The 15,229-nt window shown below is 38.9% G+C and overlaps 1 protein-coding gene across 23 annotated transcripts in view; it reads left to right on the forward strand.

Annotated features, from left to right (window-relative positions):
• Positions 1–15,229, forward strand: part of CACNA1C (calcium voltage-gated channel subunit alpha1 C) — a 480,521-nt gene that overhangs the window by 287,265 nt on the left and 178,027 nt on the right. For all 23 annotated transcript variants that reach the window (XM_069861396.1, XM_069861462.1, XM_069861443.1 and 20 more), the window contains exon 5: positions 1,788–1,927. In XM_069861396.1, coding sequence (XP_069717497.1) covers positions 1,788–1,927 — 140 coding nt within the window. The remainder of the gene's footprint in view (positions 1–1,787; positions 1,928–15,229) is intronic.

Below are 15,229 nucleotides of genomic sequence, written 5' to 3' on the forward strand. Positions count from 1 at the left end.
GATAGGAATGGTTGGACTCGATGAGCTGGTGGGTCTCTTCCAACCTGGTTATTCTATGATTCTCTTTTTTTCAGTTTGGGGCAAACTTCCTATGTTTGTGACCCTATCATTAAGTTTTAACCGTGGATTGCAAGGATTGGGGCTCCTTGTAAAGCAATTAGGCAGATCAGTCTCTGCTTCATATGCAGTCTGGTGGCTTTCTGTGGAATATGCCAGTCTGGTCAAATAGATGAGATCCTGGCAGAGGCACTGCAGGCTACAAAGTCTGAGAGATAAATCAGCCAGTGCTTGAAGCAAGGCCACTCCAAACAGGCCGTTTCTGGCATCCCAGACAGCTTCTTTAAAGTTACCATGGCTTGCTATGGGCCAGGGGGTCTCTGCCAGTTGCAGGCAAGCCGGTTCTACAGAGTGCCAAACATCCATTTAGAGTGGAACAGCTTTTAATCTCTACTGGATTTGGCTGGGTTCAAGCTGATAACTTCAAGGCTGAAAGCAATGTCATTAGCAGATTCATGAAGAATACATCCTCCCACAAAGGTACTAATGTTTTACCAGAAAAATGGAAGCTGCTTCTTGAAGCTAATTTATTAACACATAGGGTGAGCCTTCAGCTCTTTTACAGACGAATATTGTCTTTTCTGCTTTGCTCTGCCTTCCCAAACGCATTCTGAATAAGACAATTTCTCCTTAAAGCAGCTACTCCTACTAACCAAGATAAAATATCAAGACTGGTGTAATAAAATATACTACTAATAAGACTGTTTTGTGCTTTCTCTAGCCAATGTATCAGGAGATTTACGAACGGATACACAAGCACATAATGTGAGCATACTCCCATATCTAAAAATTTGCGTCTTGAAGGATTCCTGAGTTTTACGCCAAGTTCTACCTGCAGTGACCTTGGTGAATCTTAGTTCCTTGTAAAATGGATGACAGATAATTAATGATTGGGTTAATTACAGATAATGATTTTTCCTCTAGGTGGATTGTTGGTTCATGAAGATAGCAACATATTGGCAGCAGAAAGGGCAAAACCTAAAAATTGTGCTTTCCTGCCTTTCCACCCACATTTCACTGAGTATGTCATAGAATCATAGAATCATAGAATAACCAGGTTGGAAGAGACCCACTGGATCATCGAGTCCAACCATTCCTATCAAAGGAACAACAGGAAACTAATATGCCATCTGCATAACTTATCAGGGGAGGCAGGCTAATCCTGGAAAAGGAAGGAATTCAAGTGATATCTTTTCATCAATACCTTGTTTTTCAATTCATAATGAAAAAATGGTTTGTTACACAGTTTCTAATTTGAGGACAGTCTGGAGACTGCCTCCAAAATCTGACCCACGTGCTCTGCTGTTGGTGATCCTTTAAATTCAGCATGAGGCATTGCCAAAATGGCTATTTTGAAGCACCCAGTATGCCCCAGGACACAGGGCAGGGAGCCCACATCCACATACCTCCAGGCAAACTGTTCTCTCACATAGTCTATAGCTGGCTGTGAGGAGCCATTAGGCTGAAGAAGCAGCGTGTTATGTTTATATTTGCTCCAGAAACAAGTTTTGCAAGTTTTGTTTTGCAAATTGTGTAGACATCACCGTTAAACTACTGCATATGGGAAGAGTCTGTCTCTCCTCCACCATACGCGAATGTCGACTGAGATGTGTGATGCTTCTCACAGGTCTGTGAGAAAGTTCGTGTGATAATGATGATGTTGATCTCTATTCCTGTTTAGCCTAAGCCTTGCTGTCTGCCTACAGATTGTTTCCTCTTTCTTTTTGCAGGCTTTTTAGTGCAATTTTAGAACAAGCAACCAAAGCAGATGGGGGGAATTCTATAGGAGGAAAAGGTGCCGGATTTGATGTTAAAGCACTGCGGGCTTTCCGAGTATTACGTCCATTACGGCTGGTGTCTGGAGTTCCTAGTAAGTAAAGTCATTGTTTTTCTTTCATGTGTATCTGTGGTGTAGCTACAGTAATTTGTGTAGAAATTTTGAAGATGGAGCGGGATGCAGATTATTTTTGTTGTTGTAGGGGAAGTCTTTTTTTCAAATTAATGTAGATTCATGGTAAATATGGTACTAATCAAAGGATGACCGAACCAGAGCTGAAGGGGAATGGAAGTTTCGTGGTACATTAATCTGATTGTGCAACCTTTGTAAACAGTGAAAGTGGGAGATTTAATATTTTCATTATTTCAAGTGAAAGATACTTTAAATAATTGTGAAATTACAGTAAATTGTTGGTATTATAAATACTTGACCTTGATGGAGATGCTGTATGGTCATTTGTGTTGATTTTGGAGGGAGAAAAGCTTTCTCATTAAAATTGCATTTTCTTTTTTGCACATGATAATTCTAAACAAGAGCACCGGGAACAATTTAGAACCAACAGGACATAGGGCAGTGACATAATCATGTTCTCTGCTAGCAAATGCTAACATTATTTCTAATGCCACTGAGAAAGCCTTCAAGCAGCTTTTGATAGTCTAACATCCATTTTCTTATTTACAATGAAGGTATGAGTAACTGAAAAAGTCTGGTAATTCTGTTGTGGAGGTGGAATATGGACATTACAGTGTGGGAGGATTATACCATTTGACTTAAGAGTTTGATATAGATGGGACCTACTGGCATTTTGGAGAGGGCTGGTTGAAAGCTCTTATAGCTTTCCATGTTCATAGCAAGAAAAGATATAGTTAGCGGGAAAGGAGTTAATCTTCTCCAGAATAGCTATGGCGTGAGCTTTGTTTATTCTTATTTGAGAAGCTTGCTTGTTTAGTATCCTAAAGTACTTCTAATCTTAGTCATGCAAAAACCCAGTTGCCATAAACTCTGTGACATCAGCTTAAAAATCATTATTTATTTGTTGGGGGGAGGAGGGAAGTATGAGGTTCTTTGGCTTGTTTTCTGACCCCCTAGGTTATATTAAAGCCAAGTTTGCAGGCATTCCTCCACAATCATAAAGGGTAGACATTTTTCCAATGAGAGGAGAGACTCTTTGTGGGAAGATATATACTGCGACTTTGACAACACTACTATTTAGTCACAAAATGCTACTATTTAGTCTCACAAAAAAAAACATACTTGGTAACATGTCTGGAAGGCCTCAGCTTGTGCCCAGCTTGGTGTTACTTTGGGCGTCAGTGGGTGAGTAGGGAATATTGAAAAGTAAATGCTGTCTATTAAATAATTAAGGACCTTTCCCTCTGATACAGAACTACTATCCACTATTCGTGCCAGCTCTGTTAGGGATTACTGCAATGTAATAGTGCAGACAATAGTGTGCCATGCTAAGCTTTCAGCTGATCCAGAAGGCAGCTCTGCTTTTAGCCAGTTTTGTCTCATGAAGCATACTTCGTGGTCTTCAATCTGCACTGGCACACACTTAATTCCTTGGGGTAAATTAAAGTTCTATTTTTCTTTCCCAGTCCTTCTCTGCTCCTAAGTTTATCACCACTTTGTAGTTGTGTGCCCACTGTATGGTAAGAGGAAGGTGCTCGAATTTAAACATCCATGGACTGGAGCATTCTTGGTGAGATGCTGCTTAAGCTGGGTTGTGTTCAAAGTGTCCTGGCACAGGCTGAGCTTGGCTGTGCTTATAGTTCTTGCTGTTTTGGAGAACAACATTTGTTTCCCAAGACAAAGGAGTTTTGTTTCTGCTGCTCAAGTCTTTTGACTAGTGCTCTTCGAGAAGCTGAGGGAGCCAAGCCTGACGCCCATATGCGTATATGATCTTAATCCTAGTGTAGACTACTTAATAGTCTATTTATGGTTTTCCTCATCAAGAGAAGTATTTAATTTACACCAGAACAGAGCAAGGGAGCCTGGTGTCTGCTAACAAATATTTGGTCTAGACAATGACATGCCAGTCCAATGTGAAGCAGGCAAACCATCAACTTGACCTGACAGACAACCTCTATTAGTCTTTCTGGTCCTGACCAGGGATGCATTTATTGAACGAGGCTTCTTTGGGGCTGGTATGGGTTTTAGAAAGCATACAGAGGTATGTAGCTAATATAGCCTCAGTTTTCACTGTGCATTTTTTAATGCTTGTTGATTAGCCTAGATAGATGTTATCACATCCATATGTATTAGAGTGTAACATTTCTCATGAGGCCTTTTAGATAAGATTGCCTAAGCCAGCCATAAATAGTACGTTACAGGATTACACTATTAGATAATAAGTTAGTGCAGAGGTTTAGAAGTCAAATCTCTGGGTCTCTTTCAGTTCTGTCCCTGAGACATTGTGAACACTAGTTGGTGAGCTACCCCCATTGCACTTGTGGTGAACTGCCATCCATAAAAAATACTTTTGCTTCCTTCTCCTTCAAAAATGTAGCAGAACTTTCCACTGTGAGGAGATAACCCACATAGATTTGTTTTAACATTACATGTATGTAACATGCACTGCGGTTTCTTTTCACGTGACAGACTATGTAAGTGTATGGAGCAGCACCTGATTAGTAAGAGGGGATCCTCTGGGTCATTGGCAGCCACCTTGTGTGTGGAAAGCCCAACATCTACTGCTCGGCTTGATGTCCAGATTCAAATACCAATATTTGGGAAAAAAAAATAAAAAAGTGTAAAGCACAATGATTCTTATAAACCAAATTTATGAAACATGGTGAATTTTTGTGTGCAGATCTTAAACTCCTCAGGACTGGGGTTGGGAGCTAGGTTATCTGAGGTGGAGAGATTGGCTTGCAGCATGGAACATTTCTTCTGAGTCAGAAAAAGTTTGCATGGATTTTTTTTTTTCTTTCTGGATAAATCCATAGGAAATAATCCAGTTAAAGAGGGTCGTCTTTTGTATTCAGGTTCAAGCATTTAAAGACCTGTTTCAGAATACTGAGTTTCCACATAGGTATGATTAAATGTAGGGGAAAAACATATGAATTACCTTCTAAAGTAAATTACTAGTGTCTGCATTTTGCAGACAGAGAGAGTGAAGCAGAAGTTCAAAGTTTAACACTTTTAGAAGGGACTTCTGATTCTATGTCTCATCGACTGCCAGTGCTAGACGCTTGGGTCAACGCAGGTATCTGAAAGCTCCACATAGATGGATAAGGGATATTCGTCTCAGAGCTGGGAATGCTTTTTTCTAGGTCTCATCTAGGCTTAGTTCCTGGGACTTGTCTGTCTCTTGCCAGAAAACATCTTAGCCGTGTAGTGGAGAATTCAGGGACTATTTAGTGCAGGAAGTGATTAATCTGTGAGCAAAGTTGGTTCAGCCACAGACAGAGAAGCAAAGGTACCTTTCACAATCTTTGTCAGGATCAAACTGTCCCAGGCCCCAAATTACTTTGGTGCATGGGTTTGAGGTCATGAATTCAACAGAGCCTGAAGACTACATCTGGATAACAGTTGTGGCCATGTAAGTATTTCATGTTCTTTAAGAGAACATACGATACTTTTATTCTTTGTGGTTATATGGACATTTACAAGACCACTTGTCATAAGGAATAAGACAGAATTTCTGTTTAAAAGATGAGGCAGACATTTTTTACCCATGTCACAAAAACAATCGTAGCATCATGGGAGAGGGTTTCAGAGGCACTGAATTTAATGTCTTTGGGTTCCCATTAAAAAATAACACATTTCCAAGCAGTGCGACAGGGATTGAGTGGGGTTTTTAAAGAGAAGGGGGGAAAAAAAAAAAGTAGTTTAACTTCCTTTCATGAGAATTTTTTTTGGTTGTGACTGTGTGAAGTGCATGGCAGAGCAACAGCTTAGAGACTTCCCACAGCTCCCAACCCAGTGCTGACAGTTGCTTTGTGAAGACAATAAAATTAAAAGGGATAATTAAGCAAACTCTTTATTATGATTTCTAACATTTTTTAATGTTAGATTGCTTCTGGACAAGTGATCCACTCCTAGTCTGTTTAGCCTAGCATTAACTTGTAAACTAATGCTGAATATTTTCAAAAGCATTGGATATTTTCAAAAGCATGGATAATTTCAGTTTGAGTGGTAAGTCACTTTCAAAAATTACATGTAAGCGCTTTATATTATTGAAATGCAGGACAGGCTTCACTGTTCAACCATTCTGTTACTGCCATACTAACACAATTCTTGTAGTGCATACTGCGATCTCCTTGTAAAAAAAAAAATCACATGTGCATTAAAGCACCCGTCTTAATGTGGTATTAAGATCAATATATTGGTTTGAGAAAGGAGAGAAAAGGAAAACAATTCTCTTGCTGGATATGAATAGACAAGTGCAAAATCAGCATAGATATCAAAACTTAATCATCTTAGTATCTTAGAAACTGTTACCCAATGTGTCCTTTGGCAATAGTAAAGCATTGCAAAGCTTTCTAGGGACAAGTTTTTGTTGATTACTCTTATATCTCCATTTTATATTATTAAATATTTTAAAACTTATTTTAAACATTTATGCTTGAGGAAGGCAGAATAAAGCACCCAACTCAGCAATGAAAAGGCATGATCCAATTAAAAAAGAAAATCACTCCTGAGTGTTAAAGGGGCCATGTTACTCATACGCATACTAACTCACACCCATTTAACTTATTAAATTCCATTGCTATCACCTTTATTCATGCTGCTTATATATACCTGCTGACTACCCAGATTAATCCGGGCAGACGACCATGCTGTCCTTACTAAAGCTAGAGAGGAAACTTGACTGGTCCACTAGAACAAAAAATTTGCCGTATTTTTTCATTTATGTTTTTAAAAAGTATCACTGAAAGCTAACTCTGTGATGTATTCAAGCATCACTGGAATCTCCTAGTAGGAGAGAGTTACTCAAAGGCAGTGTACATAGGTCTCTAATACCAATACCTACATGGTCTACTGGAAATGCAACATTCACATAGCTGGGAAACAGCCTAAACCTAAGCCAGACCCTCCTCATGACAGTGCAATTTCTTTTTGTCAGTGAAACAACAGTGTGTAACTGGCTGAGTATATTTTTTTAGTTAAAATGAAGTAAGACTAGAATTTTCAAGCATGAATAGCGTGATGTGACCACCTTTACATGTGTTTGCATAACTGACTAGAGCAACTAATTTGTCAAAAAGGTGCACCCATTGAAGTCCATGGTTGCTCTGAGTTTGTGTGAAAACTGGGCAACTTCAGACAAGGTAAATGAAAAATTTAGACTTTTTAAGATTTTAACCTGTGCCATTACATTTAGTCTTCATTTACTCTGAAATGTTCTTTATTAAAATTTACAGTACTTTCTCAGCCACAGCAATGTTCTCTACCCCAGATTCATTGCAGTGTTTTCTCGTTATGGCAGTCATCTTCCATCCTTCTCTCAAACTCTGGCATTAATCAGATTCTTTCTTTGAATGTAGTATGTAGGAGAGTATCATGTCTTTACTTGCAGTGTCCTGATAGATCTGAGCCATTTAGGTGTGTATCTAGGATGCCACATTCACCGCATAGAATATTGAAGATGAGAAGTAAAAAAAAAAAAAGCCCTAGAGGGTTCTATGAGAAGAAAAATGCATAAGGAAAAAATTTGCCATTTGAGTGATGCTGGATAGTCAAAGTCAACCAGCAGAGTTTGCTATTAATTTGCCATATTTGCAACGGCAGGTAGGTGAAACAAGGAAATCTCAGGGGTGATTGGACTGGATTTTTTTTCTCTCTAGTTTTCTTTGTGTAGGACACTAAATTACAGTCAATTTTTTTTTTTTTTGGAGAGCTCAGAGAAAAATGTTTTCAAATACTTACAAGATGTTTAGGCTATAGACTATGTTTTCCAATAAAGGTTGTTCTTAAGTCTAGCAATATTTTTCTTTTTTTTCCTCCCTAATCTAATTAGGAAGATTATTCATAGAATCATAGACTAACCAGGTTGGAAGAGACCCACCGGATCATCGAGTCCAACCATTCCTATCAAACACTAAACCATGCCCCTTAGCACCTTGTCCACCTGTGCCTTAAACACCTCCAGGGAAGGTGAATCAACCACCTCCCTGGGCAGCCTGTTCCAGTGCCCAATGACCCTTTCTTTGAAAAATTTTTTCCTAATGTCCAGCCTAAATCTCCCCTGGCGGAGCTTGAGGCCATTTCCTCTTGCCCTGTCTCCTGTCACCTGGGAGAAGAGGCCATCACCCTCCTCTCCACAACCTCCTTTCAGGTAGTTGTAGAGAGCAATGAGGTCTCCCCTCAGCCTCCTCTTCTCAAGGCTAAACAACCCCAGCTCTCTCAGCCATTCCGCATAAGGCCTGTTCTCCAGCCCCTTCACCAGCTTCGTTGAGCTTCTCTGGACTCGCTCCAGAGCCTCAACATCCTTCTTGTGTTGAGGGGCCCAGAACTGAACACAGGATTCAAGGAGCGGTGCCGAGTACAGAGGGAGAATAACCTCCCTGGACCTGCTGGCCACGCTGTTTCTGATCCAAGCCAAGATGCCATTGGCCTTCTTGGCCACCTGGGCACACTGCTGGCTCATGTTCAGTCACCTGTCAACCAACACCCCCAGGTCTCTCTCCTCCAGGCAGCTTTCTAGACAGACTTCTCCTAGTCTGTAGCACTGCACAGGGTTGTTGTGCCCCAAGTGCAGGACCCGGCATTTGGCCTTGTTAAACCTCATCCCATTGGACTCAGCCCAGAGGTCCAGCCTGTTCAGATCCCTTTGCAGAGCCTCCCTACCCTCCAGCAGATCGACACTTCCACCCAGCTTAGTGTCGTCTGCAAACTTGCTAAGGGTGCCCTCAATGCCTTCATCCAGGTCATTGATAAAGACATTGAACAGGGCTGGACCCAGCACTGAGCCCTGGGGAGCCCCACTTGTCACTGCCCTCCAGCTGGATTTCACACCATTTCCCACCACTCTCTGGGCCCGGCCAGCCAACCAGTTTTCCACCCAGGAGAGTGTGCGCCTGTCCAGGCCAGAGGCTGACAGTTTCCAAAGCAGAAAGCTGTGAGAAACTGTGTCAAAGGTTTTACTGAAGTCCAGGAAGATACATCCACAGCCTTTCCCTCATCCAGCAGCCAAGTCACTTTGTCATAGAAGGCGATCAGGTTAGTTTGGCAAGAAATAGTATTAAGGTAGTATTAAATAGTATTAAAATATTATGTAGTATAAAAAATTATGTAGTATTAAAAAATTTTGTAGTATTAAAATAGCATTAATGTAGTATTAAATCTAATTTAATCATTTCAAATCATAGGGGAATTCTGTTTGTATGATCTCATAATTTAAAGATATCCCTCACTAAAAGAAAAGTACGAGTGAGGTTTACAGCAAAATATAGAATAATATACAGAGTTTAAGACAACAGGGACATGTCAGACTCACCATGGTACTCCTAACATAAGACTAAGTAAATCCTCTAGCTCATATTTGATTCCAGGATTCTGAAATTGCTCTTGAATAATTTATGAAAAAATGGGGGGTTGCTGCTTTGCTTGTCAGAAGGTCTTTCAGTCAATGGCTCACATTTCTTTGCCATATTCCAAAAATAACTGTGTCTATATATTGAATAGCACATATTAATTCTCAGGTTTTAAGCAGATAATAACTGACAGTCCAGTGAACGGTTCTTTTGGAAATGCATGCTTCTGGCAAAGTGTAGTTGACGGTCATCTGTTTTGCAAATGGTTTGCATCCATACACTGTCACTGGAGGCACTTAAATTTACCCTCCTTATGCATGTGAGGTTGTGGTATAACCAAAATACCGGTGGAGAATACTGGTTTGCCTTCTATATAAGGAAATAAAAGTGGCCTGATCAAAGCTTCCAAAGTGTGCAGGTCTTGTGTGTAGGTTCAGAAGAGTAGAGTAAGCTGGAGGAGGTCACTGACAACAGAGAGAATTGCTGCAAATACATTTGGGCAAAATTTGGCTTCCAAACCTTAACTCTGCCTTACACTTTGTTGTTGCTGCATTTACTAATGTCAACTTTCACCAAATCCAGTTTCTTCCTTTTCTCTTGGGTTCTAAAAGGTGTAGGAAATGTGCTCTCAAGCAAATTTCTTAAGTTGTCCTTCCTTCTTGAACAAAACTTCCCAAACATCTATACCATCTTTCCAGGACATACAGCACCATGTGAGGACAAGTTGAAACACCTTGCCCATGTCATTGCCTAGCTGGTTTTAATTTCAAGTGGCAAATTTGTTTTGCTTTCATTACAAATGGGAAAGAAATAGAGGAAAAAGGAAAGAACAGCCTGAACCAAACGTCCTCATTAAGCTTATTTCTTCATAGTTAACTTAAACCCTACACATTCTTGGAAGTCCTTTATTTACTTAGCTCATTATTACTCAAGAGAGCAATTTGATTCCAGCATAACACCTCCCATAGGTAAAGATCATTCCTATGAGAAAGGCTTACACAATGAGGACCTAAAGCAAGTCTCCTTGACTGGTACAGCCTGCAGAATAATTTAATTTATGGCAGAAGAGGTTAACTCGGAGTAGCAAAAAGGGGACTAGTTATCTTCATAAAGAAGATCACTCAGAGAGGCACAGACTTCTCCTTGTAATAAAAATTTCTGTCATATTTAAGGAATGCAAATGAAAACAGGGGAATATTTGTTATTTTACCTTGGCTATGCAGCATTTTTAAAAATATCACTAACTACAAATGTACCAAATAACTGTGTCAGCCTTTATCCTACCAATTACTGCAGCTATTGGCATGATTACTCAACATGTCTTCACAACGTAGCAAAACAAAAAATCCCAATATCATAATGTGGGACCACATCAGGGTGTAGGCAGTCACTTTCAAATGAAGAAAATAAAACCCACGCTGACATCAAAGAGAAGACATAGAGATAGTCAAAAAGTCCTGTCTTTCCATATCAAAAGGTTTTCCAGAAGTTCTCTGGATGGATCAAACTTTCTTTTTAGTTCCTCTTTTGCATTCTTCATGCAATGCCCAGAATTCTGTTTCAGAATGGGCATAGGGCTCAGCTCTGAAAGAGAGCCCATGCCATGAAGATGCTTATCCTAAAGTATCTGAATATCTATGAATGCCATCTGCTGTCTCCTGAGAACAGTTTGCATTGTTGTTTAGCTATGCTTTTGTCTGAAACATAAAGGAGCAGAAGTGTACATACAGATTGTAGCTAACTGTTATCAGCAGGAATGTGTTGGGTTCCCAGTTTCTCACATGTAATTGCTGGCTGTTGCTGTCTCCGTGACAGGCAAGGGAAGATATTGCCATTCCAGGTCAAAATAGCAAAGACATGATCTGCTCTGTTTTCTTTTTACGTTCTCTTCCAAGCTTACTTTAAATGTCATTTCATACTTTGATTCCAATTGGCTAAATTTTTAATTGCTTATTAAATTAAGAGTTTGTAAGGAATTATTTGACGTCTTTTGTTCATTTTCTCTAAAGTGAATGTACATCTATTAATTTGTTACTCAACTGTTGGGACTTTTTAACATGCCTGAAGCTTTCTCATCCTCACGCAAAGAGGTGGCTAACATGCTGGGTAGCATTTGTCTTGCAAGTGGGGACACAAGAGAGTTCATGGAAGAGTGCTTTGTTTAGGACATAGGGCAGTGCATGAATGCTTTGTGAATCTGGCATTGTTTGAATTAATTCTTTTTGTCTCAGACTTCTAAAAATATTGTTGGATGCTTCTGGTCACTTTTGTGGTTTTCACAAAGGATTATCAAAATATCAGTAAAGCACTGAGCAGCAGACTAGTCAGAGAGTTCTCTCAGCCAGTGAATACATATTAAGTCTCCTGTTTTAGTCTCCAAATAAATTCTTTTTTTTTTTCAGTGATGCTCTGAATTTGTAATAATGTTACATCTTGTACAAGTGCTTTAGAAAAAAAAAAACCCAAACAAAAGCACACTGAACTAAGAGGAAGGAAATCTGAGGAAATTTATTTAAAAATTTCAGTGGCTGCATAAGTCTGCTGGAGACCTTCCCTATCCTCTTTAATCTACTTTCTCTAAAATAAGTTACTACCTTCTGAATCAGATCTGCTTGATATTATCACACTAGTTGAAAGCACAGAGATATCGGCTGGTATGAACAACTGGTAAACTTTTTTCTGTTCATTGGTGAAATAAAATAATTTGTTGTTTGTATCATTGGGAAGTACTGACCAAAGTCAAACTATAGCCCACCCAATCTGCCCAGTCTCTTAACATTTTATCAAAGTTTTCATTCGTCCAGGGAAAAGGGAAGGACATCAGACATATTTCTTAACCTTCCTTTTTTCCCAGAAGCAAATCCAGTTCATGTTTAACACGTGTAAAAATAACCTATCCCATATGTGTTTTTCCCTTTGTTGCAACTGTTTTTTTCAAGTTGCCTAAATAGCTGTGCCTCTTACTTTTTTCAGTTTTAGATTATCTTCTCCTTGTGTGCCCTGCCACATCAATCACAACTCGGAAAACATCTGCTAGACCTCTGCAAAGAATCTTTTTTTTCTTAAACTTTGGTAATGGTAAAGCTACTCAACGTTTTTACATCAGAAGCGTTTTTGACAAGAAGTAGCTCAAGGAATAAAAGAAATAGAAAATATTATTAAATTTTTTTGACACTTTTTTATAAGGCTGACTAAATTTTGTTTTCTTTAGGAGTGGAAAGATCTGTAGAAATTTGCTTTCATTAGCACATTATAAAATCTTCTCTCTAAACATTTGGCAAACATCTCTTGTTACAGTCAGATACCTTTCTTGTTGAGGGCAGTAGTACACACCTTGAGTGAGAAATAGGATGTATCAAATGCTATATATCTTAGAAGTATAATTTATTGATGTGTTTTCCTTTGTATCACTGTTAACACATTAAACTAGCAGCTGACTGACTTTTTTTGTCATGTTTTGCTTTGGCTGTTGGGTTTAGCAATTTTTTTCTGCAACAATTGCTGTTTCTTGTTGTTCAGCACGTTTTTGCTGTTGGTATTTTCTCATAGGTTGTTGCTTTACATTGGTTTTTAATAAGTACTGGAACTTACTAAAAGATAAAGTTCCTTTTAATCAGGTTTGATGTGTGAGAAATCAAACCAATATATGCAATTTTATGGCTATAAACTGGAGAAGGGAAAATTTAGACTAAACATTAGGAAGAAATTCTTTGCAACGAGGATGGTGAGGCACTGGCACAGGTTGCCCAGGGAAGTTGTGGCTGCCCCATCCCTGGAGGTGTTCAAGGGCAGGTTGGATGGGCCTTTGAGCAGCCTGATCTAGTGGGAGGTGTCCCTGCCCATGGCAGGGTCTTGAAATTAGATGATCTTTAAGGTCCCTTCCAACTCAAACCATTCAATGATTCTGTGTATCCATACACATCAGCTTTACAAAGGCTTGTTGTAAATCTAGCAGTCCTGTTGTTTGGTATAAACAGCACCCAATGGAAGAATTTAGGGTGGAGTCTCACCTTTGCACTCACAATAGAGATGAAATTTAAGCCCAAGATTTAGCCTATCTTTTGCGTTTCATATTCAAGTGTTGTGATCATTATTTCACTTTAAATCTTTACTTTGGTGGGGGCCAAATTCCACTCAGATTTATATTTTTAGATTTCTGCATCTGTTAAAGTTTAATTTAGCTGTTCAGTTTAAAGCAGGAGAGCCTTATGATTCCTTCTTGACTGCTTATTATATGTAAAAGGAAATTTGAAATAAATAAATGTTTACTTCCATTGCATTCCAACCATACAGACATAGTCTGTATGAAAATCTTTTCAATTATGCAAGTCATAAAGGAAGTTGCAAAGAAAGTAAACACCAATAAAGAATGATTCTTTTGTCTGACAAATACATCTTTGCAAAAACTGCAACCGTTAATTTTTCTGTCCAAACTTACTGAAGCTACTTAATGAGCTAAAGGAGGTTTTGCCTTTTTTAAAGAAGCCTTTTCTTTGCCTACAGCTATTTTATTATCTGATGCCTGCAACCAGAGCTTTAAGTCTAATCAGATTTATAAAAATCAAAAGTAACTGTCTTACCAGTGTAGCAAAGGAAAAAGCTGGAGTTTTCAGTATTCTGAGATGGGACTGGTTAACCACTGAATAGATGAATCCCTAAATCTAAACTCTTTTCTTAAAACTAAGAGACAAGGTTGTTCAGATTTGTGTCACCATGTCTTTTCAAGGATTTTGGCATTGTATCGTGTTTTTTCATTAACAGCATTTTTAGCAGTTTGAAAAGACAAAATGGTTTCCACGTGTGCATCAAGACAGCAACGCAGCAATGTTCACACATTGTGTGGTTCACATAAATTCTTTAATTACCTGATCAGGTAACTTTCTGGTTTTAGGTTCTCAAAATACACCTGAAAACCCTGTATGACAGTGTTTTTGAAGATGCCATGCTATGTCTCTCTAGAGCTTAGTAACAACTATGCCCATTAAGCGCTATCCAAAATTATGAGGTAGAGTGAGTTTTCTTCTCCAGGGCTATGTATCCTGGTTGTCATATATGATGCCACACTTCTGTCTCTTTAGGTAGCCATTTAAAGAGTAAGTTTTATGGTTTATCTAGTATTTTGTTGCAGTTTTTCTGTCATGGAAGTTAAATCTTAGTGTAGATTATGGTATGCCAGTTATGATAGGCTTGGAGTATTTAACCTGCAAAGTCTGGTTTTGTCATCAATATATTTTTCTCTAAGTACTACAAGACTGTAACTTTATCATCCCTGGATGCACTTTTATGTTTGCAGGATCCCTGTTAAAATTTATAACCCTGCTAGCTTTTACGCTTTCTAAACCTGTTCACAGGTGATAAGCTAGAAAAAGCATCAGAAGAAGGAGCTCAGATAACTAAAAGACTATTATTTATAAGAAAGAAAGTATTATTTAGCAATGAACCAGGGAACTAATGTCCTCTTACCTGGGGAGCTATGAGAATAAGCAGTTAAAAATAATACTGCTCATGACCCCAAGGTTTTGGCAATTTTAGAAAGGCATTTATAACCCAACAGTCATTAGTCCTCCATTTAAATGCTGGTACACTCACAATTGATGCCTGAGTGCTTTGAGCTTGTTTCTGTTACCGTGATTCTTTAGCAGTTACAGGTGTCCTTAGTTCCTTGTCTCTAAAACTACATCCTTAGGACACAGTAGTGTGTGTAGTCATTCTTTAGACCTGTGTACAAAAAGCATTTGGCATTCTGGAAAAAACCTCTTTCATCATTAGTTCAGAGGTTACTCAACTATTGATTTGAGGGCTTTTATGCTCACTTGACCAGACTAACTGCAGTGCAGCATTTTGACACGCTCCTATACAAGTTTTCTGGCTGAATCCAGCAGCACAGGACCAGACCAAAACTTTCTTCTGTACT

This window comes from Phaenicophaeus curvirostris, chromosome 1 (genome assembly GCF_032191515.1).
Source record: "Phaenicophaeus curvirostris isolate KB17595 chromosome 1, BPBGC_Pcur_1.0, whole genome shotgun sequence".
NCBI lineage: Eukaryota > Metazoa > Chordata > Aves > Cuculiformes > Cuculidae > Phaenicophaeus > Phaenicophaeus curvirostris.